General features: G+C 52.5%; 1 protein-coding gene and 1 long non-coding RNA gene across 2 annotated transcripts in view; one reads left to right on the top strand and one right to left on the bottom strand.

Moving 5' to 3' along the window:
- The first annotated feature begins 2,755 nt into the window (after positions 1-2,755).
- The window catches only part of LOC306815769, a 95,673-nt gene continuing 71,014 nt past the window's right edge, over positions 2,756-27,414 (top strand). Inside the window, exons 1-2 of the long non-coding RNA XR_013777464.1 lie at positions 2,756-2,792; positions 2,962-3,027. This is a non-coding gene — a long non-coding RNA (uncharacterized lncRNA). The remainder of the gene's footprint in view (positions 2,793-2,961; positions 3,028-27,414) is intronic.
- LOC306815767 (nicotinate-nucleotide pyrophosphorylase [carboxylating]-like) lies at positions 12,209-18,643 on the bottom strand (the record flags this gene model as incomplete). The annotated part of the gene is made up of 7 exons (XM_079332317.1): positions 12,209-12,680; positions 13,563-13,694; positions 14,385-14,997; positions 16,385-16,433; positions 17,991-18,126; positions 18,209-18,352; positions 18,590-18,643. The coding sequence occupies 7 exons, from the start codon at positions 18,641-18,643 to the stop codon at positions 12,495-12,497; spliced, it is 1,314 nt and encodes a 437-aa protein (XP_079188443.1). The 3' UTR covers positions 12,209-12,494.

Raw genomic sequence — 27,414 nt, 5'->3', positions numbered from 1 at the left:
CCCAGCCTGGAGCCACAGCCCTGCTGGGCACAGAGCCCCTGGGAGCCCATGGCTGGGCCAGCTCAGCACAGCAGCATTGGTCTCATCCAGCAGGACATGGTGGCTGTTTCTGTGCCAGGGCTCTGGCAGGGGATCTTCCCCTGGGGGCCCGGAGCAGGCTGGGGCTGCAGGGTCAGCAACAGGCTGGAGCTGGGCACTGCCACCACCCCACACTGCCACAAGGCCAGCCCTGCTGTCCCAGTGCCACCATTGCCCAGGGCTCCCAGGGCACATGCAGAGGCTGCAGATCCCAGTGCCCCTGCTGCTGCCATGGCCCAGGATCCCACTGTGCTCCCTCTGCTTGTTCTCCCTGATCCTGGGGTGCTGGTGCCCCACAAAGAGGGGTCAGTGCAGCCCCTGTTGAGCCCAAGGGCTGCAGTGGGGACAGGAACAATCCTGCTCTGCCTCAGCAGGTTTGGGGCCGACCTCACCTCTGGGGTGTACTGCAAGGAACACTCGGGGAGGGGAACCAGGAGATGGGGGCTGTGGCACTTGGGACTGTTGGAGTATGGATTGTGTTGGAGTGGTCGTTGTCCCCACAGGGTCCCCGGCTGTTTTTGGATCCCTGCCTGCCCCCTTTGGCCCCTTGGGTGCCCGGTCCCCTCCAGGGGCAGCTGCCACATGCAGGAAGCTGCAAGGATGCGGGCACGGGGGCTGGATCCGTGCCACAGCTGGGATGGACTCTGTGCCAGGGATGGGCTTGTGGCCAGGGCTGGGGACTGTGCCAAGCTGGGCTTTGGCCTGGGGGCTGTCAGGGAGGGTGCAGGGAGGAGTCCCGGCAGGGATAAAGGTGCTCCTGCCCTGCTGCAGCCTCAGCCAGTGCTGCCCAGAGCGAGAGGAAGATGAAGGTGGCTGTGCTCAGCGTGACCCTGCTCTTCTCCATCCTGCTGTGCCTCCTGGCACAGAACGAGGTGAGGCTCCAAGGCCACAGGCCGGGCTCAGGCCTGGGGGCTCTTCCCAACCCAGGTGCTCCAGTGGGCTCCTCAGCCCCGGGCCGTGCTGCTTTCTCCTTGCCACCATGGCCTCTGTCCCTCCCCTTGCCGCAATTCAACTCCCACTGCCAGAGCCCAGCTTCCCCATGGGATGCTCAGACCCGGCTCCTCCCTCAGAGCACCCCAGAGCTTTCCTGTCCCAAAATCCCATCCTTTTGAGTCATCTCATCCCATCCCATCCCATCCCATCCCATCCCATCCCATCCCATCCCATCCCATCCCATCCCATCCCATCCCATCCCATCCCATCCCATCCCATCCCTTCCTATCCCATCCCATCCTCTTGGTCCCCTCGAGCACCTCCCTCCCCACCATCTCCTCTGTTTCCCACGCAAGGACAAAAGCCAATCCTAAACTGGGTTGAAGAGGGACCAAGAGGTCCAAACGCATTAAAGAGCAGACAAGGCTGAACTTGGCCAAACTGGGATGAATTGGTCCAGTCCCAAGCCAGGCTGAACTTGCACAAACTGGAAAATTACTGCTCCCGCCTCCTGCTCCCCTCAACTCCCTCCAGAGGATTCCCAGAATCTTCTTTCCAGTCTCTGCCCTCCATTCATTGCCTTTCACCCTGTAGTGATGTTCCCAAATGCCCGGGCACCCCCAGCTCAGAGCAGAGGACAGCCAAGGGCTGGGGGGTGCTGGGGACACCTGTGTCCCCCCCAGCCCCTCAACAGCCAATCCTGACCAAGTTTTTGCTCTCCTTCCCCAGGCCACGTTTGGCAGTGGTGAAGGTATATGTTTTGGGGTAAGTGCTGGAACTGGTGTAGCAGTGTGGGGGGGAGTTTGGTCACCCCAAATTTTTACTGGGACTGGGGACACCTCAGTGACATCCCATGGTCTCTCCACAGAAAGTTGGTGGCATTTCTAATGGCAAGGTGAGCACCCTGATTTCTTCTGCTGGGCTCAGATCCTCCCCTCTCATGGCCATGACCCTCCAGGGCATCCCAGTGCACCCCAGTGTGTGCCTGAACACCCCAGAGCTTCCCAAGGCTGCCCCTTCCCCAGGGTCCCCATTTTATTCCCACCCATCCTGGTGCACCCCAGTAACCCCCAAAGAGCACCATGGCCAGTCCCCTTGCTCTCCGCTTTCCCATTCTCATTGCCCATGACAGTGGTGTCCCCAAATCCCCCTCCTGGACTTCCAAAGCCCCTCCCAAACCCATCAGTTTTGGTCCTCTTCCCCTGCTTTCTCCTGCCCCCACCCACGTCCCACTTCAGCCCCCACATCCCCCCCACTGGAATTCCTGCCTCCCCACCCACATTCCCCCATTCCTATCCCTTCAACACCCCCAGCCCCATCCCGTGGGGTCCCCAGTCCCCCCAGTTTAGTGTCTTTGGGTCCCTCACATCCCACTCTGTTCCCTCCTCCTGGGAGACCCCAAATTCCCCTCGCTCTCCTTGTCCCCATCCCCACTGTGGTCCCTGCTTGCACAGGCATCGGCTGAAACTGGCTGGAGTGGGACTGGGGGAGTAGAAGTGATTTTCCTCCTCAGACTGGGGGCTGCCATGGGGCTTTGGGAAACCTGTGACCCCCTGAGTCCTACAAGGGCCATTCCAGACTAAACCTTTGCTCTCTGTCTGCAGACATCCATTGTAGGAGGTGCAGGTGGATGCATTGGGGTAAGTTGTGGAATTGGGGCACCAGTGTGAGCACTGGGGGCCAGTTTGGTCCCCCCATGCCTTGCTGTGAGCAGTGAGCAGTGACATCTCGCCATCTCTCTGCAGAAATCAAGCGGCGTCCAACGAGTGAAGAGGTCTGAGGTGGGTACCCGTAGTTCTGCTGGGCCCAGAGCATCCCCTGTCCTTGTCATCTGCCTCCAGTGCACCCCAGTACACCCCAATGTGCCCCAGTACACCCTAGTGTGGGCCATTATGTCCCAGTGTGCCTCATTATCTCCCAGTGTGCCTCTAACCCTACCTTTCTCCCCAGCCCCCCGTGGCTGAGCAGGTGCAGCTTCTGCGGGAGTGATACCTGACTGCCCCTGTGGATGCCCTGGTGAGAAATCTTGGGGAATCTCCAGCCTCCCAAAAGTTCCTGATGGAACCCTGAGCTCTCTGGGGTGGACAGAGCTGGGAAAATCAGAGGGACATGGTGGGTAGCTGATCTGTTTGCTGGGATTGGGTGGACAGAGCTGTCCCCAAGGCTTTCCTTGCACCGGGGGGCTCTGGGCACACCCAGTATCCCTGTGAGAGCAGACAGGGCTCTGGGAGGTTTTGGGATATTCCAGGGCAAGGGGCTCTGGGAGCCACATGGATCTCAGGAGCCAAGTCTGGTCTCAAGTGTGTCTGGGACTCCAAATCCCTTCTCCTGCTGCAGGTCCTTGCAAAGAGAGGGGTGGGGACAAGGTCCCTCTCATGTCCCAGTGGACAGCAGCATCACTATTTGGGCTCTGCCTTTCAGGCCTGGAACTGGTGGTGACACCCGGGTCCTGTCCCCCTCCAGCAGCATGAGGAGATGATCATGTCTGGATAATACCCCGGATCCCCTGGGAGTCCTGGGAATTTCCCTGGAATAATCAATAAACCCCTGCAGCAAAGCAACTCTGTGTGTGCACGTGTGCTTGTTCTCATGCCTGTGGGTGTGTTCCCATGTCCATGCTCACATCCATGTGGGTTCCGTGTCCTTGTGTGTTCCTGTGTCCCTGTGTGTTCCATGTTCCTGTGTGTTCCATGTCCCTTTGTGTTCCTGTGTCCCTTTGTGTTCCATGTCTTTGTGACCCTGTGCCCCTGTGTGTCCCCATCTCCACGTGTGTTCCCATGTCCATATTCCATGTCCCTCTGTGTTCTGTGCCCCTTGTTCACCCCTGCGAGTCTCTGCTCCCTCCCCCACCATGACCAGAGTGACTCTGGGGTCTCCCAGGTCTCTCTCTCCCTTCCTCCCCATCCCCCACCATGTGCCCTGGGCAGGGAAGACTAAGGCGACGATGTGGGGACATCCAGGGACGTCTCCTGGGGGCTGGGGAGGCTCCACTGGTGCTGGGACTGAGGAGCAGCAGTTGCCCATCCCAAACACTGTCACCACCACCACCACCATCATCATCATCACCACGCCCTCCATTATGTGCCCTTGTCCCTTCAGTGCATCCCCACATGTCCTCCCCTGTAGCTGCCTGGGCTAGGATGGTTCTAGCTTCGGGTTGCTACAGGGTCCAGATAGCTCAGAGGCCTCCGAAGCAGAAGGTCAGCTTCTCAGCTAGCTAGGAATGTGATCTCAGGAGCTGTTGTAGAAGATCCAAAGGTAGCTTTATTTCTTTGAAGGGTTCTACCAGCAAAATCCTGATACATTGCATAGCAAAACGTTTTTATAGGGTTTAGGGGGACTGAGATTCTAACCAGTAAAATTATAAAATGAGAACTATCCAATTACTTTGAGATTCTAGGTGAGAAAAGACCATTCATCTAGTAAAGTTAAAGACCAATAGAAATTCTAAATGATAACAGGGGTTTCAGTGGGGGTCTGAGCATTTCTCGTGAAATGTTTCATTGTCTCAGGGTATGAGATCCCAGGATCCATTTTCAGGGACAGTTGCATCATCCACAATTCCTCTCTCTGTATTACTGTCTCTAACAGTTTTTTGAAACATTGAACAAGGCATGAAAACATAGCTAACAGAGTGAGAATGGCAATGAAAATCCACAAAATTCCCTTAACCAAGGATGAAGCCCATCCTCTCAGTCCCCATTGTCCAAAGAGCTTGTTGACCCAGTCAGGGGTAGTTTCAGTCTTCAAGTCCTTCACATGGTTTTTCAGCTTCTGGATGTTTTGATGAATGGATTTTGAACAGGAAGAGAGGTTGAAGCAGCACATTCCTTCAAAGTCTTCACAGCCATGTCTATGGGAGAGCAGCAGGAATTCAATTGCTGCCCTATTTTGCAGGGATGCATGTCTTATGGTTTCTTCATCCTTGAGATCACTCATAGCAGCAGATGCAGCGTTGGCCTGCTTACCAAGCCAGCACCCTAAATGATTAATTTTGCCAAGGGCTTTTGCTGCAGCCACCCATGGTAGGAAACAGGGAGGCAGTAATTCTTTTGGGTTTGTTCCAAATGTACAATTTAGGGTCACAATTCTCATCAAATTCAGTGTAAGATCTTTTCTCGCATTTTGAATTGCTTTCTTTTTTCCAATTTTGTAACAAGGTAATGTTGGGGGTGAGGGTAGAAAGCCTGCCAAGGCTACAGGGTGCCCCCTGGAGACAAGAGGGGATCCCAGCTCAAACTCGATCACCACAGATGAGAAACATTCCCTTGAGCAGTGTTTTGGGGTGGAGAGAGGACTCAGAAATTATGGGAGCAGTATAGTTACACCAATTTGGATAACTGTATGCTTTGTTGATGGGTGATATGTTTTTTCTGTATGTGTTTCTGAACAAATCCAATTCATGCAAATTTTATCTTGGGTGTTTAAAGTAAAATTTGAGACAGTATGTTGCCTTGGAGGACCCCAGAAAATCTAATTCTTGGGGATACTTGAAGCCATTTGGCAGAATTTTTGTCCAATCGTCCCAGGTGTCCACTGGGTTGGGTTTCTTACTTGTGGTGCAGGGGAGTTCTGAGTTGTAAATGGGCCAGTCATCTGCTGGAAATGGAATTCCCACCAAACATATGGAAAGTGGGTTGTCAAGGCTGCCCAGGGTTAAGCACAAGTTATCTTGGTTTAATGTCTTTGCTAAAGTCACCCAAAAATTATGGTTGGGCTGTGGGCTTATCCAGCCGAAGGCATGTGGCACGGTGAAGAACATCTGGGCAGCAGTGAGGACAGCACTAACAGAGATAATTTTAATCTTTGGACGAGGATGGGGCTTCTGATAGGGAACACAAGCAAAATTTGTTATCTTGAGGAGGGGAGAAATAGAGTTCTGTCCTTTCCCTGCCCCCCTCCCCTATTTTTTTTTTTTTTTTTTTTTTTTTTTTAACACTGAAACTAGGGGATTTGGTATAGGGTTAGGGGTTTTACCAAAGTCATAGAGAGGGACAAAAAAGGAATTTTTTTTAGCAGGGTGTCCAAGTTTGGGACAAATTTTAGGAAAAAGACCTCCAAAGGGTCCCCTCCCCCCCTTACAATTCCTTCCTTCACCAAGCTCAGAAAGAATTTTCTTCAGGGGAAAGTGGAAAAAACTTTTTATTAACAAAATACAAAAGAAACACTTCCCAGCACAGACCCAGATTGAGATGAACTCGGCAGATCTTCGCCGGGAAGGGCAGCAGAGCTTCTTTGGCAGACTTCCAGAGGTGGTCTCCGAAGTTCAGATCCGTTTCCTCTGGAGCCAGTGCAAATCTTAGGGATGGAGGGGGGAAAGGGAGAGGGGCAGTTTAGGCAGCCGGGGGGGGAAAAGCAGCTGAAGCAGCGGAGGGGAGGGGGGCAGGGGGGCAGCCGAAGCAGCAGCCAAAGCAGCAGCGAGCAGCAGCGAAAGCAGCAAAAAGCCCCAAAAGCCGAAAAACACCCGGCTAGATAAAACAGCCCGGGGGAGGGGCCGGCAGCTCCATGGTGGGGGGTAGGGAGAGGAGCTAGTCAAAACATAACCCATAACAAGGGTTAATAACATTTGAACTAAAAACTACTTTGTGAGCAGACAAAGTTTAGCCTAAAACTTAACTGAGGCAGCTAAGTGCTGCTTGGTTTTCTGTTTCATCTGCTGTCGTGTGACAGGACGACCTTTTCTTTGGTATGTGGGTGCTCTGTGATGCCTGCATCTCCATCTGGAGCTGGTTTGGTTTTGAGGAGGTTTTGTGTTGGACTCAGGAGAATTTTTGCTGGTGCTTGAAGGGGTGGGTTTTGCAGTGCCCAGATATGGTTTTATGTATTTTCCTGGGTAACATTTTGGACCACATGTCAGGGATACACAGGTGTATCCCCTTCTCCAGGTGATCAACTGAAAGGGCCAGAAATTTGGTGTGTTTCTGGGTCTTTCACCAGCACTGGTGGTTTCTCAGTGAGCTTGGTTTGGGTTGAGTTTGCAAAGTGGTGGAGGATTGGAGGATCAGGTTCTGATGCTGTACAATTCAGAAAGATGATGACATAGAAAGGTTTGCAGAGTCTTTCAACTGGAGATAAGATTTCTGTGTCTCTTTGCTACTGGTTGAGTACTCTTTTTAGGGTTTGATGGGTTCTCTCTACAATGGATTGTCCTATGGGGTTTGCAGCAATGCCAGTGATGTGTTCAATTCCCCGTTCACTGAGAAACTTTTTCAATTATTGAGATTTGTAGGTGGGTCCATTATAAGTTTTGATCTTTTCTGGGACTCCCAGAGTGACAAATGCTAGGAGAAAATGCTTAATAGCGTGAATGGCTTTCTCTCTTGCATGAGCTGATGCAAAAACTGCTCCGGAAAACGTGTCAACTGACACGTGCAGGTATTTGGACTTCCCAAAGGATGGCAAGTGGGTCATGTCAGTCTGCCACAGTTGGCAGTTGTTCAGACCTCTGGGATTGACTCCTGTACCCATAGAGGGTATTTGGTAATTTTGACAGCTTGGGCATGCTGCCACAATGGCTTTTGCTTGATTTTTTGGAAGCTTAAACATTGCAATGAGAGCTGGCACATTTTGATGAAAAAAACGCATGTGACAGCTTTGTCTGAGCAAAGATATCAGGGACATTTGCAGTTTCCATAGACATGACCAGTCTATCTGCTCTTTTGTTCCCTTCTGTGATGAAACCTGGGAGATCAGTGTGCGAACTCACATGCACAATATGTAAGGTTATTTTCTAAGTGAAATTGAATGTGTCAATGTAGAAATTAATTGGTGTAATTTTGGGTTGGAAACATCCTCTAGAAAGGCGTGTCCTGCTCTCACAACTGTACCAGCTACATATGCTGAATCTGTGACCAGATTAAAGGGTTTATCTTTGAATTTTTCAAAGGCTCTAACAACAGCTGCCAGCTCTGCAATTTGTGGAGATCCCTTCACTATCTGAACATCTGATTCCCAGTTTTGGGTTTTGGGGTCTTTCCAAGTCATCACTGACTTGTGAGAAGAGCCTGAGACGTCTGTAAAAACAGTTAGAGCTTTGAGGGAAGTCCTACTTTGGATTAATTTTGGGACCAAATGAAAAACTGCATCCCGATTGAAAAGTTCCTGTTTTGGTAATTGGAAATTTGGCCAGTATAGCTATCCAGAGCAGATTGGAGGCTTTCGTTGGTCTGGAGCAAATACTCCAAGTCTCCAGTGGTCAATGGCAGGTAAATGCATGTGAACTCACACACTGCAAGAGAGCAGAGGTGAATTCTGGCCTTTTTTATCAGGTGTGCCATAATTTCTTGAAATGTGGTTATTGTCTTTGTGGGTTGGTTGCTTGTGAAGACCCATTCAAGGATCAGCAGACAGTCTGCGAGTTGCATAGAATGAGTCCCATTGAGCTTTGTTTGTTGCACCTCCTCTCCTGCCTGTTTTATAAGTGATAGGAAAGGCAGAAATTATTTGAGCTAATTGCCAATTCCCATTTTGTGTGGTGTTGGGGGTTGAGTGTTTTTCTATTACTGTGTCAATTTAAAGAATTTTCCCATTATCATGCCAATGGAGCTGGCTGGGTTATACCCTGGATCTTTGATGACTCTAGACAAAAGGGGTCGGTTGCAGCGGCTCTCGGAGGGGCCTCTCGTGCTTCCGGAGGGGACTCATGTTTCCAGCGAGCTCGGAGCAGGACACCCCGTCTGCAGCCCCATGCGGTGGAACACAGGAGAGCCAGACGGTCTATAATCACCTGCCCTGCATCTGCCCCGTTCCAGCCTCCTGCCTCTGTGGACACAGCTGATTACCCGGACACAAACAGTGAGAGAGGAGCTGCCCACTCCAGCCCGTTCCCACCCGAGACCGGCGTGGCTGCCGCCCCCACCCACTTCTGCTCTCGCCGCTTCTCTGCAGCTGTCGGACTTTGTTCCGGCTGCAGCATCGAGTGCAGAGAGAGCGTTCCTGCAGCTAAAGAAGGGACTGGAACCGAGTTATCTGTTCTGTTTTGTTGCTAATTTTAACAACTGCTGTTGTTTCTGCTTGTACGGTTAGATATATTAGGAAAAGAGCTGTTATTCCTACCCCCTTATCTCTGCCTCAGAGTCATTGATTCAAGCAATTATAATACTTGGGGGGAGTGGAATTAAAGTCTCTATTTCAAAGGAAAACTTCTGCCTTTATTGGCAGACACCTGTCCTTCAAACCAGGGCAGAGGGCTTGGTGAACAGATTCCCCATTATAACCTAGTTCCAAGCCAGCAGAAACAAAAAGAGAAAAAAGAAACCCCAAAACAAAAAACCTAAAAAACCAGTTGTGAGCCTAACATGAAAAGTGTCCTTAGAGAGAGGCTGAAGATGCTCACCGAATCTCAGCCAATGAGTCAGGGCTTCTGGCTGGTTGCTAGCTGTTCCAGTCTCAGATCTGGAATTCTGGGGCTCTTGGATTGTCCTTGGTTAGGGTAGATATTTTTTAAAAAATAGCTGCTGGCCAAGGTGTCGGTGTCTCGAAGGTGGGACTATTCAGTGAATGCTGCTCACGACTGAGGTGGTCAGAGTTTCACACAGAGGTTCAGGTCGCCAACTGAAACTGCCTGGGCTAGGATGGTTCTAGCTTTGGGCTGCTACGGGGTCTGGATAGCTCCAGGAGCCCCCAAGGCAGAATTCATCTTCTCAGCTAGCTAGGAGTGAGATCCTGGGACTGTAGAGGTTCCAAAGGTAGCTTTATTTCTTTGAAGGGTTCTACCAGCAAAATCCAGATACATAGCATAGCAAAATGTTTTTATAGGGTTTAGGGGGATTGAGATTCTAACCAGTAAAATTATAAATTGAGTACTATCCAATTACTTTGAGATTCTAGGTGAGAAAAGACCAATCATCTAGGTAAGTTAAAGACCAATAGAAATCCTAAGTGATAACAGGGGTTTCAGTAGGGGGGGTGAACATTTCTCATGAAAAGGTTTCATTGTCTCAGGGTATTAGATCCCAGGGGCCCTTTTCAGGAACAGTTGTATCATGCACAGTGGCTAACACCCCTGGGGATGCCAGGCCTTGGGCAGCGCTCCCCAAGCACAGCCCCAGGGAAGGGTCCCTGCAGAACCAAGCTGGCACAGCCATTTCCAGCACCTGCCCTGCTCCAGCAGGGCTCAGCACCAGTCCAGGACCACCCAGAGGTGCACAGGTGCGTCCCCAAAGGTGTTGGAGAGCAGGGATTTGGGCCTCAATCCCTGTACCTAGGGGCCACTCCCTGATGCTTTGGCAGCTCCCTGAAGGCAGAGTCAGCCCAGGTCACCTTTCCCTGGCCTTGCAACCATCTTCCAGTTTCTGTTGCTCCATAGGCCTCCAGGGATGCCGTCCTTGCTATCGCAGAGCTCCTCAAGTGGAAGGAGCTGCAGCACGTGGTGAAGACACGGCAGACCTGGAGGATGGCTGACTGCTTAGTGAGGATGTGCCTAAGGGACTTGCTGGGCCATGGGCTCTGCAGCTGGACCTGGGGAAGAGACCCCAGAGCCTAGAGCTGCATCCATGTTCCTGGCTCAAGAACAGAGCCCCAGGGCTCTCCTCCAGCCCCATCTCCCTTTCCTGCACACAAAGGGAGGTAGGAGGGCTCTTGGTGATGGGGCTGCTGGCAGGAGGGGCTGCTCCAGCCACCTGGAGGGTGTGTGACAATTTCCACACCTTGCTGGTTCCTCCAGATGGAAAAGGACAGCAGCAGGGCTGAGCAGTGTCTTCATCAGAGCCTGCAGTACCTGAGGGACCCTCAGGAACGCATGCAAGACTGGACCATCAGGTTCATTGGTGAGCCCCAGCCTGGGGTCCCTCTCTGGGCAGTCCCCGTCCCCCCAGCCCTTGCCCAGTGCCACATGCAGGCTCCTGGTGGTCCCTGGTTGCTTGGGCGTGTGCTGGGGAGCAGCAGGGGCTGACAGAGCTCTGTGCCCAGGGACCATCACACAGCATCTCGAGGGCCAAAGCGAGGAGCTGCCTGCTCTAGTTTTCAGTGGTGAGTGGGGAGCGAGGGCTGGCAGAGCGGGGGGTCTCTACAAACACAGGAACTCATCTGGGCTCTGCTTTGGTCACCGAACTTCAGGCTTTGGAGGCAGATGGGTGTGAATTCATCTGTTGTCTGGCAGCTCAGACCAGCCTGATACTGAGGAGCCCCAAGGAGCAGCGGGCACCGGGACAGTCTCTGTGCGCTGAGCTGGGGGCCTGCTGTGCCCAGAGTGGGACATTGAGGCAAGACTGAGCAGGGACAGCCTCCTGCTGGTTCTCAAGGTGCACAAAGAACTCCCTGACTTCCCTTGAAGGTCCTTCTCACAGAAGGCTCTGGATGTGGCTGGATCCAAGCCCAGCACCACACTTTTGGTCAGCACTGAAGGGTCACACAAGTATTGTTGAGCCTGGCGATCACTTTGTCCTAAGATTTTAGCAAGCCAACTACACTTTTGTAAGGAAATGCAGGGTTTTTATTCAAATAACATCTTTTTCAATTCCTTTTCAGACATTCCAAAGGTACCTGCAGGCAGGTGGGCACCCACAGGTGTGATGGGGCTGGGTGGGATCAGGCCAGGGATTAGACCCTGATTTTGTGATTTACAGCGACACTTCTCCTCTGATCCCAATTTCCAGTCTTGTGGTGGGGTCAGATGTGCTGGTGGTGGGTCTGGGACCCTCAAACTCGAATCTGGGACCCCTAAACTGAGGTTTGGGTCCCTCAAGTTGGGGGTTCAGGTCCTGCACTTTTGAACTGAGATCATGCACTCCCAAAGTGTAATCTGGGCTCTTTAAACTGGGTCTGAGATTCTCAAACTGGCATCTGGTACTCTTAAATTGAGATCTGCAGCCCTCAAGCATGATCTGGGATCCTCACATTGGGGTCTCAGCTTTCCAAACTGGGATCTGTGCCTCTCAAACTGGGGTCTGGAATCCTCAAACTGGGTTTCAACCCCTCCCCCCCCACCTGGAGTTTGGACCCCTGAAAAACTGGGGGGACAAGTGGGGGAGGTGAGGTAAGGATTTATTTGGGGGTACAAATATTAAGGGGGGATGGGGAGACCTCAGGGTGAAATTCTGGGTCCAGCTTAGAGGGGGGAGGTGTGTGGGAGGAGCCCAGGATGGAGATGTGGGATCCTCAGGGTGGGCTTTGTGGGATCTCTGGGAGGATTTGGGGGTCCCAGGATGGGCTCTGGAGCACCCCAGGATGGACTTTTGGGGTCTCAAATTTGATTTAGAGGATCTCAAGATAGATTTTGGGGTCCAAAATGGATTTTGGAGCCCCAAGATATGAGCAGCTCTCAGGCATTGATGCTCCCTGGCGGCTGGGAGGATTCAGTGCCAGATTTCACAGTGGGGGGCCCCTCGGGATTTGAGGATTCTAAGGGTGAATTTTGGAGTTTCATTGTGAGTTTCATCCTCCCCAGGATGGATTTTGGCATCTCAGGTTGGGTTTGGGATTCCAGAGTAGGATTTTAGGGTCCTAGGTTGGATTTTGGGGATCCTAGGCTCAGGGGATGGATTTTAGGGCTCCAGCACCCGCAGTGCAAAGTCCAGGGAGGGGGCACTGTGGGTCAGACACCCCATGGACACCACGTCGATGTGGGGCCCCAGAAACTGGGGGAGGGTCCCCAAAACGATGCCCCCTCTGGCCTCCACCGTCACTCCGGGATGCGCGGCCTTGACTTGTGCCGCCACCGTGTGCAGCTCCTGGGGGGGGACACCCTGTCAGCAGGGAGCACCCCCTCCCCAAAATCTGGGGGTACGCTGCACATATGAAGGTGCAATGGATGCTACACAGTGCAGAATCCCCAAATTGGCCCAAATCTGCCTAGTTTGGGTCCCTCCCAGAAGAAACCACCAATTCAGGGATTACTCCACCCACTGAGCTCCAAAATTGGGGTGTCCACCCCCAAACCTTACAAATCAAGGGGTATCCCCCTTAAACCCCAAACCCAATAAAAACAGGGGTTTCCCATCCAACATTTGCCCAAGGGGGGTACCACCCACCACTCACCTCCAGGCAACCCCAAATGTGGGCTCTCCAATCCAAATGGCAGGTCCCCCACCCAGAGCCACCCCAGATTGTGGCCTCCCATCCAACCCCTCCAATCCAGGAATTTGTCCACCAACTGACCCCCCAAATTACAGTCCCCCCACCTAAACTCCCCAGGTCCACCCTCCCTTTACCCAAAATCCCCCAAACTGGGACTACCCAACCCTCTGACCCTCCAAAATTGGGATTCTCCCTCATGTATTTGGGGCTGCCCCACATTTACAGCAGATTCCCATTTGACTGGTGCAGCCTCACCCCAGAATGTTCCCCATTTTTTCTGCTCCCTTTGATTTTGGGGGGCTCAGCTGGGGATAGCAGAATCTGGATCTGTGTGGTTAACCCTCAATTTTTGAGGTGTTCAACCCATTTCACTGAGGGCAGAGATCAAATCTATGGCATTACCCCCCTTTTTTTGAGAGACCTGTGCCCCATTTTTGGAGTTTATCCCCATTTTTAGAGTCCAATCTCCCATTTTTGGAGTCCAGCCCACACTTGGGGTCCCACCATTATCGGCCCCCTCCGATTTTGGGGCTCACCTGAGGGGCCAGGTTGTCCAGCAGGACGATGTCAGCCCCAGCCCCAGCAGCTGCCAGCGCCTCGTCCGCACTCGAGCACTCGACCCCCAACCGGCAGGTGAAGCCCCCAGCCCGGTGCACCCCCAAAATCATCTGGGGAAGAGGGGGGTCAGAGCGACGCCCCAGTATGGGGCAGGGTAAAATGGGGCTCTCCCCAGTCATTCACTTAAAACTGGGGTTCCCCCACTGCCCCCCCAAAAATTAGGATACTCTCCCCCAGAGTCCCCCAACTCAAGGGTGTCTGCTACCTCCAAAGCTGGGGTTATCCCAACCAAAATTTAGTTATCCAACACATGATCCCCCCCAATCCAGGGTTGCCCCCAGTTTCCCTCCCAAACTGGAACCTTCCACCCATCCCCCCTAATTCAGGTGTCCTCCCACATCAGTCCACACCCAGAATACCCCAATCCAAGAGTGTGTCCCAAAGTTGGTACCCCCTTCAAATATTGGTGCTTCCCCACCACCCTCAAAGGTTGGGGTACTCCAAATCATCACTCCCCTCAAAATCGAGCCCCCTCCACCAAAAGCCCCATTTCCTCCAAACCTCATATTTTCCCCACCCCACACCCCCAAATTGGTGCTGTTACACCTACCACCCACAACCCGCCAATTCAAGGGTTCCCCGCTCCAATCTCCCCCCCAAAACTGCGGTGCTGCTCACCCAGTCTCCACCTAGCACTCCATAATCCAGGAGTCCCCAAATTCTGGAATCCCCCACAGCCAGAACCCCCAATTCAAGCCCCACCCCCCTGCCCCATTGCTCATCAATTTTGGCGTACCCACCTGCTCGAGCCCTCCCGCTGCCGCCGCCAGCGCTCGGTGACTGTCCTTGAGAAGGAGGAGTCCCCCCAAACCTCCCCGGTGGGGGTCAGCGCCCCCCACCCCCAGCACGTATTTCTCCGCCAAGCGGAAGCCGGGCGTGGTTTTTCGGGTGCCCGCCACGACCCCTGCCCATCCCTGTGCCCGGGTCACCCCCACAGCCCTGGCGGCCATCGAGGCCACCCCGCTGCAGCGCCCCAGGATATTGAGAGCGACCCTCTCCCCTGCCAGCACCCCCGCGGCCGGACCCTCCACCTCAGCCACCAACACCCGCCCGGGGGGCAGCGCCGCCCCCTCGGGCACCCTCCAGCTGAGCTGGCACCCCGACACCCCGAAAACGGCCTCGGCGAAGGGGGCCCCCGCCAGGACGCCCCCCGAGTCCCCCCCGCCCTTGCTGAGCAGCTGCGCTCGGGTCGCGTTGTCCCCCACGGTCGCCACCGCCGCGTCCGGCCAGGGCGCGTCCTCATCCAGCCAGGAGAGCGCCAGGGAGCGCAGGCGGTGCAGGGGCGGCGGGGGGGCCCAGCCCCGGGCTGAGGGCGAGCGGGCCGGGGGCGAGTGGGATGTGGTCTGGGGGAGCCTGGGCAGAGAGACAGAGACGTTATTTGGGGGCTGCGGGAGAGGGATTTGGGGTGATGCGGGAGGGGGATTTGGGGTCATGGGGAGGGGTTGTTGGCGCCCTAGGAGGGTGCCTGAGAGGGTTTTGGGCTCCTCGGAGGGATTTTCAGGGAGATATTTGGGTCTGGAGGTGCTTTGGACGGAGTAGGGGGGGGTTGGAGGTCTCGAGGAGGAAATTTCTGGTGGTCTTTGAGGGGTTTGGGTAATAAGGGGGTCCTTGGAAATTCCCAAACAACAGTTCCTTGGGCAAATTTTGAGGGGATGCTGGGGGGACTTTGGGCCACAGCAGGGTCCTTGAGGGGATACTGTGATCCAGGAAGGATTTTCAGGGAGATATTTGGCTCTGGAGGGGGTTTGGAGGGGTTAGGAGGGGTTGAGGGGGAAATTTGCGTTGGTTTTTGGGAGCCCCAGAGTGACAGCCGATCCCTCAGACCCAGTATGGGGCAGGGTAAAATGGGAGCACCCCCTGTCTTTGAATTAAATTGGGGTCCTGATTGATCCCCACAAATCAGGGTCCTCTACCCAGAGGCCCTCAACTCAACAGTTTCTTCTGGCCCCAAATTTGGGGTCCCTAAACTACAAACACCAAAATGTAGTTACCCAACACACAATCCCCCAGTTCAGGCTGTTGAAGGGTTGAAGTGGAAATTTGGTTTCTCTTTGAGGGGTTTGGGTAACAGGGGGGGTCCTTGGGAGAGTTTTGAGGGGATGCTGGGGAGGCTAAGCATCACAGGAGGGTCCTTGAGGGGATACTGGGGTCTGGGAAGGACTTTCAGGGAGATATTTGGGCCTGGAGGGGCTTTGGTGGTTATTGAGGTGCTGAAGGGGAAATTTGGGGCAGGCTTGAGGGGTTTTGGGGGATACTGGGGTCCTTGAGAGAATTTTGGGAAGGGTCCTGGTTGCTCTTTAGTGAAATTTTGCTGGGGATCTTCAGGGGTTTTGCAGATACCAAGAGGGTCCTTGAGGAGATGTTGGGGTGCTGGGGAGGGTTTGTTCGGGCTGTTTGGGAGGTCCTTGGGTCCTGGGAAGGGGATTTTGGGCCGGTCCTGGGGGTAGGTTTGGGCTCCTCAGATGGTCCTAAGGGGATTTTGGTGGAGATTTTTGGGTGCAGGGGGGATTCTTGGATGCAGGGGATGGATTTGGGAGTCCAGGAAGGAAATCAAATGTGGGTCCCGCCCCCCATGAGCACCCCAAATGTGGGTCCCATCCCACAAATGCGGGTCCCTCTCCCCCTCCTGCCCCTTCCCCCCAGCTCAGGGGGGTCCAAAGTCCGGTCCAGAGTGGACACATCACCCGCCCCTTCCCCCGCTTCCTGATACTCCCAGGAGGGGGAGGGGCGCCCCACTGACCTGTCCAGAGTTGGAGGCGACTGAAGCCTGAATTGGGGGTCGGGGGGTTCTTACCTGGGGGGGGCGTGGCCTGCCGCTCCTCAACGCCCAACCCCGGGCTGTGATTGGCTGCCCAGGGGGTCCCCACCCCCCCTCCAAAAAACCCCCCCCCCCCGACGGTTTGGGATGGGAAATTCCCTTTATTGACAGTAAATGAGCGGGGCGGGGGTTTGGGGACTGTTGGGGGGGGGCGTCCCATGGAGGGGAGGACCCTTGGGGTGACACCAGATGGCATCAGGTGATTCTCCCAACCTGCCCCCCCTAATTCAGACCCTGCTGGACACCATCAGTGTCAACATGGGGGGAACAGTGGCATCAGGGGGTGACGGGCACATGGAGGTGACAGGAGGTGATTTCCAGGGATGTGGTGACAGTGCCAGGGGTGTGGTGATAGTGCCAGGGGTGTGGTGGTGACAGTGCCAGGGGGCTGGTGACAGTGCTGGGGGTGTGTGACAGTGCCAGGGGTGTTGTGGTGACAGTGCCAGGGGTGTTGTGGTCAGAGTGTCAGTGGTGTGGTGGCAGTGCCAGTGGAGTGGTGAGAGTGTCAGTGGTGTGGTGACAGTGCCAGGGGTTTTGTGACAGTGCCAGGGGTGTTGTCACAGTGCCAGGGGTGTTGTGGCAGTGCCAGTGGTGCTCCTGTGTGCAGGGGTGGGGCTGAGGTGGGGGACAAGGTTGGGCTGAGAGCAGAAGATTGAGATGGGGGAGAGGGGAGCAGAGGGACATGGTGGGGGTGGGGACAGGGAGGAGATGGAAGTGGCCGAGCCATGCTGGAGGGGACAGCAGAGGGGACATGGAGATGACAGTGGGGACAGGGACAAAAGTCAAGGCAAGAGACCAGACATGGAGCTGGGGACATGGACGTGGTGGTGAGGTCATGGGGATGGACATAGCAGCCAGGAGGAGATGATCAAGGTGACAGCGGATCATGGACGTGACACAAAGATAGTCAATGTCACCTGGAGATGGTGGTGGGGACAGTGGTGGGAAGAGGGATCAGATGGTTGAGGTGACCAGGAGATGGTGGGGGGAGCAGGGAGGGAGGAGACAGGATCAAGGACACCTGGAGATCATGGAGGTGACCAGAACATGGTGGAGGCACATGTGGAGGGGACAGGGAGAAGGTGGAGGAGGTAGGAAGATAGAACTGGGGACACAGAGATGGACAGTGTAATGTGGAGAGGTGGTGGGGACATGGGGAGGACAAGAAGGCGGATGTGGAGATATTCAAGGTGAACAGGACATGGTGGTGGGACATGAGGAGGGGACAGGGAGATGGTGGTGGGGACATGAAGATGGTCAAGGCCAGCTGGTGATGGTGGAAGGGACATAGGAAGTGAGAGGGGGGGAAAGGGAGGAGCTGGAGGTGGGCATGGGCCATGAAGGTGACCATGAAGGTGACCACGGAGGTGACCCATGAGCAGAGGGCAGAGTTCAGGGGGGACATGGGCTCACGGGAATGGGGGATTTGTGATGTTGGGACAGGGGCTATGGGGATATGGGCCCATGGGAATGGGGGAATTTTTGATGTTGGGACAGGGGGCTATGGGGACATGGGGACACGTCCTGCCCCCTGGCCGCTCCAGGTAGTTCCTGGCAGTGAATTGGAGGATCTTGCCCAGGAGGACAATGGGGAATGAAATCCTGAGCACCGTCAGCCAAGGCGTCAGCGGCAGCAGCGGCACCTTGGGCATCATCATGGGGCACTGGGGGAAAAAGGGGGAACTCCTGGGGCACATCAACCCCCCCTTGGCCACCAAACCAACTCCCATGGCCACCAAACCAAACCGCCACCCTGAGGATCACCATCTTCATGGCCATCCCAATGTCCATAGCCACAGACTCCCCACTCATGGCCACCAGAGCCATGATTGGAACTCCCATGGCCTCCAGAGCTACCAACTCGATGGCAGCCAACCCCTGCATGGCCAACTGTGTTTGGCACAAACAATTTGGCCAGAACTGACATCAAACACAAGATCTTTGACCAATCAAATCTGTAAGCACAGGAAATTCCAAGCCCAAATGAAAGAAGATGAACATCAATAAACAACGTCATAAAAAAAAACCTCATCAATTTCGCATTTCTGACTCCACCATCAGCCACACACCCCAATGCCTGCAGCCAGCAACTCCCCATGGCCCCCAGACCCACATCTTGATGCCTACCAGACCCATAATGACCACCCTGAAGGCTATCAACTGTCTCTCCATGGCTACCATCTTGGTGGCCACCAAGCACTATGACCATAATATTGATGGCTACCAGTCCCCTTAAGGCCATCAATATCCCCATGACCGCCACGTTGATGACCACCAACCCCATGGCCACCAGCTGTCCTGATCTGACAGAACATCCTCCTTGCTGTAATACCCTGCACCTTGCTTGTGGGAAGTTGAGGCTACCTTCATTTTAGTGCGGCTCCCTCAGTTAGCATTTCCCTCCCTGAGCTGACGCACCTGTGCTGCCAGGACAGAAGTGGGTTTCCCATCCCATTTTCCCATGTCTTCCCCATGGTCTCGCAGGAAAAACCACAGGTCAGCTCGTGAGGTGTACCCTCTCTCCCTAGCCGGGGGACGTGAAGCTCTGACTTGGGGGCCTGTGACTCGTACTGGTGCTACGCTGATCTTCCTCACCTCCTCAATTCTCTCTATCATCTCCTCCCTCATATCCCTCATCCTATCTTTGACCTGTTGGAGGTCCCTGGCCACGGCAGAGACATTAGCCTGCATTGGGCCATTCATCATGCTCTCAGAATTTCTGAGTTTGTTGGCAACAGAACACACTGTCTCTGGACTGTTATCGGCATTAATCATTGCTATGTAGGTGGTATATTGAGATGGACCCAAGGTTGCCAGATTCCATAACATCTGCCCTGTGCACTTGACCTTGTCAGGGTCATTGTCATGCTGTCCATCCCTCCCAAAGAGTACCTCTAATACTGCTGTCTCTCTCAGCTGCTAGATCCCTTCCTCAAGGGTCTTCCAGCGCATCCTACGGTGGTGCTCCTGCATTCTCTCTCTGTGTACAAACTTCTCTCTCACACTCATTAAAAGCCGGTCCCAGAGGGAAAGGAGGCCTTGCTCCCTTACGAATATCTGGTCCACACCTGAATCCTGGGCCAAGGATCCCAAATTCCTGGCCTCAGTTCCATCCAGTTGAACACCTGTTCCTGTAAGGTCCCAGACCCGGAGTAACCAAGTTGTAAAAGGCTCATGGCCCCGCCGAGCAATGTCTTTACGCAGGTTACGGAGACTATCGTATGAGAGGGACTCGGTGACAATCTCAACCTCTGGCTCCCTTGCTGGTTGTGAGGACCCTCCTTGCTGATCTCCATTATCTAAGTGCCTCGTTTTAATCTTAGATTTCCTAGTTTCCACAGGAGCAACTGCTGCTGGCTGTGGCTGCTCCTGTGATCCAGCTGGAACCTGGACAGATACGACATCTATGGGTTCCACTGCAGCACCATCTGACTCTCCCTCTTTAGGGCAGAGGGAGGCTTTCTCACCAGCTGGAGAAAAATACTCCTTCATCATCTGGCTATGCTCTTTCAGCATTTGGCCTATATCCTTCACTAGAGCCCCCACCCACTCTGGATGGCTCATTTCTGCGGTGGGCTGTGGGGCATCATCCCTAGTCCCTGGGGCAGGTATCAGAGTTGTTGTCCAAGCCAATATTCCCTTGTTTCTGAATGCTAAGTAAAACAGGCCAATCAGCAACACCAGCCACTGTATAATCACACTGGCAATTAAAACAGATCTGAAATCCTTGAGAACCAGTGGGGTAGCCTCAAAAAACTGGGTGATGGGTTGGGAAAAAATTTCCCTTGCACTCGTTATCTCACAGTAAGTACCATTACTGAAATAGCCCCAGAAACACGCAGTTAGAGTACGATAGCTCCGGATCCATGCAACCGCTTCCCAGAAAAAATTAAAAACCCATGAATTCCTGACATAATCAATCCACCAAACCAATTGGACAATAGCCACTGCAACCTTGGTGAGGGGGCCCAAATTCAAAAAAGGGCTTACAAATGGGAGGGAGATGGCTGTGACCACATGGAACACAAACCAGATTAAACCAGACAACATATTGCCAGTTAAGAGAGCTGTTATTCCTGTCTTAACTCTCAACTCAGTGTCCTCTGCCCCACGTCTGGGCGCCAAAATCTGTCCTGGTTTGAAAGGACAGGTGTCTGCCAGTAGGGGCAGAAGTTTCCCTTTTTGGAATAGAGACTTTGGTTCCACTCCCCTCCCCCAAGTATTACGATTGTTTGAATCAAGGACTCTGAGGCAGAGATAAGGGGGGGTGGGAATAACAGCTCTTTTACTAATATATCTAACTATACAAACAGAAAACAATAACAGTTAAAATTGCTAACAGAACGAAATAGATAACTCGGTGTCAGTCCCTTTAGATGCAAGCACGCTGTCTCTGTACTTAGTCCAGAGCCCGGATTTGCCAGAGGGCAGACGGGAACGAAGGCAGGAGGGAGGGGGGAGGGGCAGCAGCGGCCACGCCGGTCTCGGGCGGGAACGGGCTCACCCTCACCGAGGGCGGTGGCTCCTCGCTCACCGTGTGTGTCCGGGGGATCAGCTGTGTCCGCAGAGGCAGGAGGCTGGAACGGGGCAGATGCAGGGCAGGTGATCGCAGAGGGTCTGGCTCTGCTGTGCTCGGCCGCGTGGCTGAACGATCCCAGGCGTCCTCCTCCCGGCTCGCCGGAAACGCGAGTGCCCTCCCGGAAGCCTCAGAGGCCCCTCCAGGGGCCGTCCCCACCCACCCCCTTTGTCTAGACCCATCAGGGACCCTGGGTGTAACCCGGCCAGCTCCATTGGCATGATAATGGGAAAAATTCTTACAATTGACACAGTAACAGAAAAACACTCAACCCCGAACAGTCACACAGACATGAAGTAGAAGTGTAAGTTTTTGTTTTAAGTCAGGAATATTATTACATCCCATAAATATGAAGTAGAAGTTTTAAGTAAGAATGTACTGTAAGTGCCTTAAGAGAGTAAAAAGGCCTAAAATCTTGTTAAAGTTCAGGAACTTAGTCCCAGATTGTCCTTGGTTACAGTGTGAAGATGTGCCCGAAAGTATGTATTCTATCAGCATCTTCATGAAGTGTTGAAACCAGGTGCAGCAGAGTTCCTTATCTCCATGGGAGATCTCTGTTAATGGGGCATCTGTTAGAAATCAGGTGGGGCAGTGTTCTTTATCTTTTCCTGGACCCCATCCTTCCTTTAGGAAGATATCATCTGTTAATGGCCGTTGAGTCCCACTGCATGACTGATAAAATGACATCATCTCATTGTGAGATGCTCCACGCAGGGGAAGGAGCCAAGGATAAAATTGTAGATAAAATCTGCAAACTTAGGAACACCAAGGCAGCCTATTCCCAGAGGTATAGGAATCTTTCCTCTGGATTCCAGAGGAAGACCAGACCTTTCAACATCATCACTGGACCTTTAGAAAACTGCAGCCTTCTACAAAACCACTACTGCAAAAGAGCTACATCTGTTGCTCCAGGAGGACTGCAGGCACCATTAATGGGACTGCTACCAGCACCCTAAATGACAGGGTGTCAGCTTGTATTCTGACTTTGTGTCTGTTTGGGGTTTAGGTTTTTTTGGGGTTTTTTTTGTTTTTTTTTTTTTTTGTACTATATTTTTATTTTAATTTTCCTAGTAAACGAACTGTTATTCCTATTCCCATATCGTTGCCTGAGACCTGCTTAATTTCAAAACTATAATAATTTGGAGGGAGGGGGTTTACATTGTGCATTTCAAGAGAGGCTTCTGCTTTTCTTAGCAGACATGTCTTTCAAACAAAGAGAAATTTTGGCGCCCTCTGTGAGGCACGAGGGCACTGAGAGAAAAAAGAGTAACAGTTCTTGAGTAACCTAATTTTTGTGTACTGGATATAAAACCTCATTAGGTGGCATCATGTGGTCTGGCTTGCCCTGGTTCAGGTGGCACGTGGTCTTGGCTATATTTCTCCCATTTGCAGGCCCTTATCTAAACAGGGGCCCTTGAACTAAGGCTGCTGTGGCTGTGTTGGGGATTGTGGTTTGTTCCCTTCCTTTTTGTCTCTGTGGAAATTTCCCTGCTATGATGCTAAGAAAGCTTGTTGTGCTGCACCCTAGCTCATAATGGCAAGTGACAAAAGAGATGGGGAGTAGCTGGGCAGGGTCTGGCCCTTGTGCTCACCAGTGGGGTCGGAAGAAGATGTCTGGGGGCTGCTCACTTCCACCCCTGCCATCCCAACACCAGGAGCCAGGTTCTCTGCTGTGGGACACTGCACTGCTGCCTGCCCCGCTCCAGCTGCTGCCTCTGCACATGCAGCCGAGTGCCACCACCCCTGTGGTGAGTGGGGAGACCTTCCTCCATCCTTTCTCCCACCTGGGACATTGCTGACATTGTCCCAGCCTTCCACAGCTGCATGGGACTTGCCCTGTGCCCACCACTGGCACTGAGCACAGAAAAAGTGTCTGTGGCCAAAAAGGACTGGGGCTGAGTTGCTGTTCTGTTTGTTGTTAATTTTCATAGCTGCTGTTGTTTTTGTTTGTCTGATTAGATATATTAGTAAAGAGCTGTTACTCCTACCCCCATACCTCTGCCTGAGAGCCCTTGATTGCAAAATTATAACAATTAGGAGGGACGGAGTTTACATTCTCCATCCTGGAAGGAGCTCCTCCCTTTCTTGGCAAATACCTGTCCTCCAAACCGGGACAGATTTTGGTGCCCAGACAGTGGGACCTGAGGGCATTGAGAGCAGGGTGAAAAAAGGAATAACAGTTCTTGAGTTACCTAAGGTTTTGTGTTAGGTGGCACCATATTATCCAGCTTAATCTGGCTTGGGCTCCATGTGATCAGAGATACATCTCTCCCATTTGCAAGCCCTTATTTGAACATTCGTCCCCTCACCAAAATTACTGTAACTATTATCTGATTTGTTTGGTGGGTTGATCAGGTGAGGCACTGATGGATTTTTAACTTTCTCTGGAACATAGTCACATGGATCTAGAGTTATCACACTCTAAGTGTGTGGTTTTGGAGTTACTTCAATAATGGCACTTACTGAGAGGAAGTGACAGCAGGGGAAATCTTCCCCCAACCCATCACCCAGTTTTTTCAGTTCACCCCAGTAGTTTTCAAGGAGTTCAGATCCACTTTAAATGCTAATGATATCACACAGTGACTGGTGTTGCTGATAGGCCTGTTCTATTTAGCATTCAAAGATAAGGGGGATTGACTGGGATAACAACCCTGATACCTAACCCAGGAAATAGGGATGCTGCCCTAAAGCCTGATGCTGCCCCAGAGCCAGACCCTGCCCCAGAGACTAGGGATGCTGCCCAGAGTCTAAGGATGCTGCCCCAGGCCCTGACCATGCCCCATAGCCCACCATGGAAAGGAACCACCTGGAGTGGATGGGGGTACTAGTGAAGGAGATGGGTGAGATGCTGAAGGAGCACTTTTCCTCAGCTGGTGAGAAACCCTCAATCCTCCCCCTGCTTTAAAGAGGGAGAGTCTGATGGGGCTGCAGTGCCATGATCCTCCCCCCTCTCTGACCATTCTTCTGGCTAGCTCTGAATCAGAGATGGAGGGAATTTGGCATAGAGAAAGCAAAAGACCAAGGAAGCTCTTGTTCCCAGGTTAATCCGAGCTTTATTCCTGAAGGGGTGCAGGGGAAAAAGAGGGCAAACAAAGGAGTGGTGAGGAATTTCAAATCTTAGGTCAGGGGAGGGGAAACCGAGTTGCAGCCAATGGGGTTGAACTGGTGGGGAGGGGCTAAGGGAGGGCTGAACCAACTTCACAGAATTTAGCGGAGTACAGTACAAAATATTTTTCTCGATCTGAATAAGTGAAATACAACATCTCCCCATTTTTTGTTTAACAAAGTTAAAAGAAATGCATCAGGTTTTCTCTAAAAGGAAAAACAAACATTTTTAAAGCTTGCTAAAAGTCTCTGTGTCTGCCGGAATGTAGCCACATCGTAGGAAGATTTTCTGTCCTCTTTCCAGTGGCGTCTTCTTTTTGAAACAATGGCTACTTGCTTCTCCTCTCCTTCTACTGGAGCTGGATTTTTTGGAACAAAAGGTTTCACCCACTTCTGGGGAATCCAGCGAGGGCCAAAGGGAGTGGCTACGCATGCATAACCACATCCCCAGGTAAGGAGCTCACAGAGATCCTTGGTTTCCCAAGTTTCTGGGTCCCTAATCAAGACTGTTGGACGCTGGGACAATTTGAACTGATTACCACTGTTAAAGTGGCATACCACAAGTGCACTCATATTTTCAAATGAACAATTTAGAAAATTGATAGTAAACATGGCTTTGCAGAGCTTCTGCTGTTAAGACATCCACATATTTGAACTACTCTGTCTTTCCAGGACCTGCTTGGGTGTCTGATGGGCACGCTCCATCACACCTTGGCCTGTGGGGGAGTGGGGGATGCCAGTTTTATGTTCCACTCCCCAAGGCTGGACAAATTCTAGGAACTTCTTGGATGCATATGTTGGGCCATTATTGCTTAATTTCCCTAGGGATCCCCAGCACTGAAAAGGCTTGCACTAGGTGTTCTTTGGCATGAACAGCCTTTTCTCCTGCGTGGGCAGAGACATAAACTGCACCTGAATATGTGTCAATGCTTACATGAACATATTGGAGGCGACCTGCAGGATCTCTTTGTGTTCTCCGACGTTTCTTAGGGACAAACTCCAGCTTGTTATGGGTTGATATTTTGACTAGCTCCTCTCCCTGCCCCGCCATGGAGCTGCTGGCCCCTCCCCCAGGCTGTTTTATCTAGGCTGGTGTTTTGGCTGGCCTGCTGCTGCTGCTTGCTGCTGCCGCCGCTTTAGTGAGGGTGGAGTGGGGGAGGGGCCAGGGTCACACCGGGATTTTGGGAGCAGCTCCCAGTGCTCCCAGTGCCTCCAGCTCTCCTGGAGCCAAGTCAGGCCCTGCAAGAAGCAGAGAAAGGGATCTCTGGGGGTGGCCTGGCCAATAGGAGGGGTTTCTGGGGGTCCCAGTCCCATTTCTAGAGTGCCCCAAGCCAATGGGAGGGGTCTCTGGGGATCCCAGCCAGGAGACAGGACTTCCAGTTGCTTTTCAAAGTGCAGTTGATTTTTCTTCTACAAAAAAAAGTGAGTTCTTGTTACAAGTGTCAACAGCATGGGTGGAAGTTGCAAAACTTCTGCCTACAAGGTCTTTTAAGGATTTATTCAGCAATAAAACACTGCCAACACAGATATTTATTTTTAATTCAAAACTAAGAAATTTAGCCTAATTGCAGTGTGACCCTTCTTAGCCAATCCTGTTCTGGCACACAGACCTAGTCTGTGATGTTTTGTCACCTCTGCAACTACTTTTACTCTTTCTGTATCTTAAACTCTACAGCTAAACATTTGTCACCTAAATACATCTCTGCTTTAAGCTTTAAATCTACATTTTTGCTTCTAGCACTGTCCTGGGTTGATGTTACAGTGCTTTGCATCCCCAACTCGTGTGCTGTTCATGCTTGGAAGATTTGTTTTGACTAGTCACTTGCCAGAGTAACTTGGGGAATGTTTCTTTTTTTGTGTGTTTGCTAAGTAAACAAGCTTTTCCCACTTTTTCCTTCTCCTGGGTCTGGGACCACCAGAAATGGGGTTGGGACCCTCAGAGACCCCTCCCCTGGATCTGGGCACCCCAGAAATGGGGCTGGGTTAGGGTTAATGCTGACCCCAAACCCAGCCCCAGTTCCAGCCCCTTCCTAAACTAAATCCCACATTTAACCCTGACCTCACAGCCAACCCCAATTCCAATTCTAACTCCCACCCCAGCCCCAAGTCCAGTCCCTTCCTGAGTCCTCAGCCATTGCCAGGAAGGACTTTTTGCCCATTCTGGCAGCACGAGGCTGAGGGAGAAGGATGAATCCAAAAAGCCAAGCCCAGAGCTGTGCTGAGAATCAGCCCTGGATTTTTCTGCTTAATCTCTCTGCCACTCTCTTGCTTTTCTTCCCCTCTCCCTCAACCTGACATTTACCATTAAACAAACTCGATACCACTCTTGGAATTTGACCTTGTTCACACTTTAATAAATAATCAGTCCAAGCCTGTTATGAGTTGTCATATCTCTGTCGCTTTTATTTTCATTTCATCCAGAGCCTGGGAACTGCTCGAGGGGTCTCTGTCCATTTCACACTGGAAGACACTTTAGAGGAACTTGGGGGGGTGTGCCTGTGCCTCTTAACTCACAGAACAATTGCAGCCTTGAAGCCTGGCCATCACTTCAAGGCTCAACAAAAGTGTGATAGGGATGGAAGTGATCTCTGGGCTGTCCTGTGCTCCCTGCCCGGGGGGCTGTGGTTTAGTTGCGTTTTCATTGCAAGTGCCTCATTGGGAGAGTCAAGATCAGCCAAATTATTATCAGCCAAATTATCAGCCAAAAGCCAAATTGAGCCAAATTATGAGCCAAATTATTATCAGCTGAATTAATAGCAGCCAAAACCCAAATTGAGCCAAATTATGAGCCAAATTTTCTTAATTCAGCTGTTGCCCCTGGCTGCTCAGTTCAAAGCCCATCTTTCTGGCTTTGGGAAGTGTTTGGGAGGTCTGGGGTGTCTGTTGCTCTCATGCTGGGGAGTTGGGGGCCTCAGATCTGAGGAGGCCCAGGGAGGGTTACTCTTCATTTTATCACTCTTCCTTTCCATCCTCCTCCCATAAAGGGGAGTTTGATGGTTCCCATCTCCCTCCTCCCATCAAGGGGTCACCTCCTGAGAATCCCCCAGCATGACAGCAACAGACACACCCCCATCCCCAAACTCCAGAAGCATCTCCCACAGCCCCAGGGGCACTGAATCCCCAGGAGGAGAAGGACAAATCACCCCCAGCCCCTACTGATCTCCCCACAATACAGGGGTAGAGTCCCCCCAGCACTCCCCAAGTATGACAAGGGTGGAGACAAGCCTGGGCCATCCCTGCTCCTCACCCCAGGGGAGGGGTTGTGATTCAT

Source organism: Erithacus rubecula, assembly GCF_903797595.1.
Source record: "Erithacus rubecula genome assembly, contig: scaffold_217_arrow_ctg1, whole genome shotgun sequence".
Taxonomy (NCBI): domain Eukaryota; kingdom Metazoa; phylum Chordata; class Aves; order Passeriformes; family Muscicapidae; genus Erithacus; species Erithacus rubecula.
The sequence above is the reverse complement of the archived record's forward strand: the minus strand, read 5'-3'. Positions and strand labels throughout refer to the sequence as shown.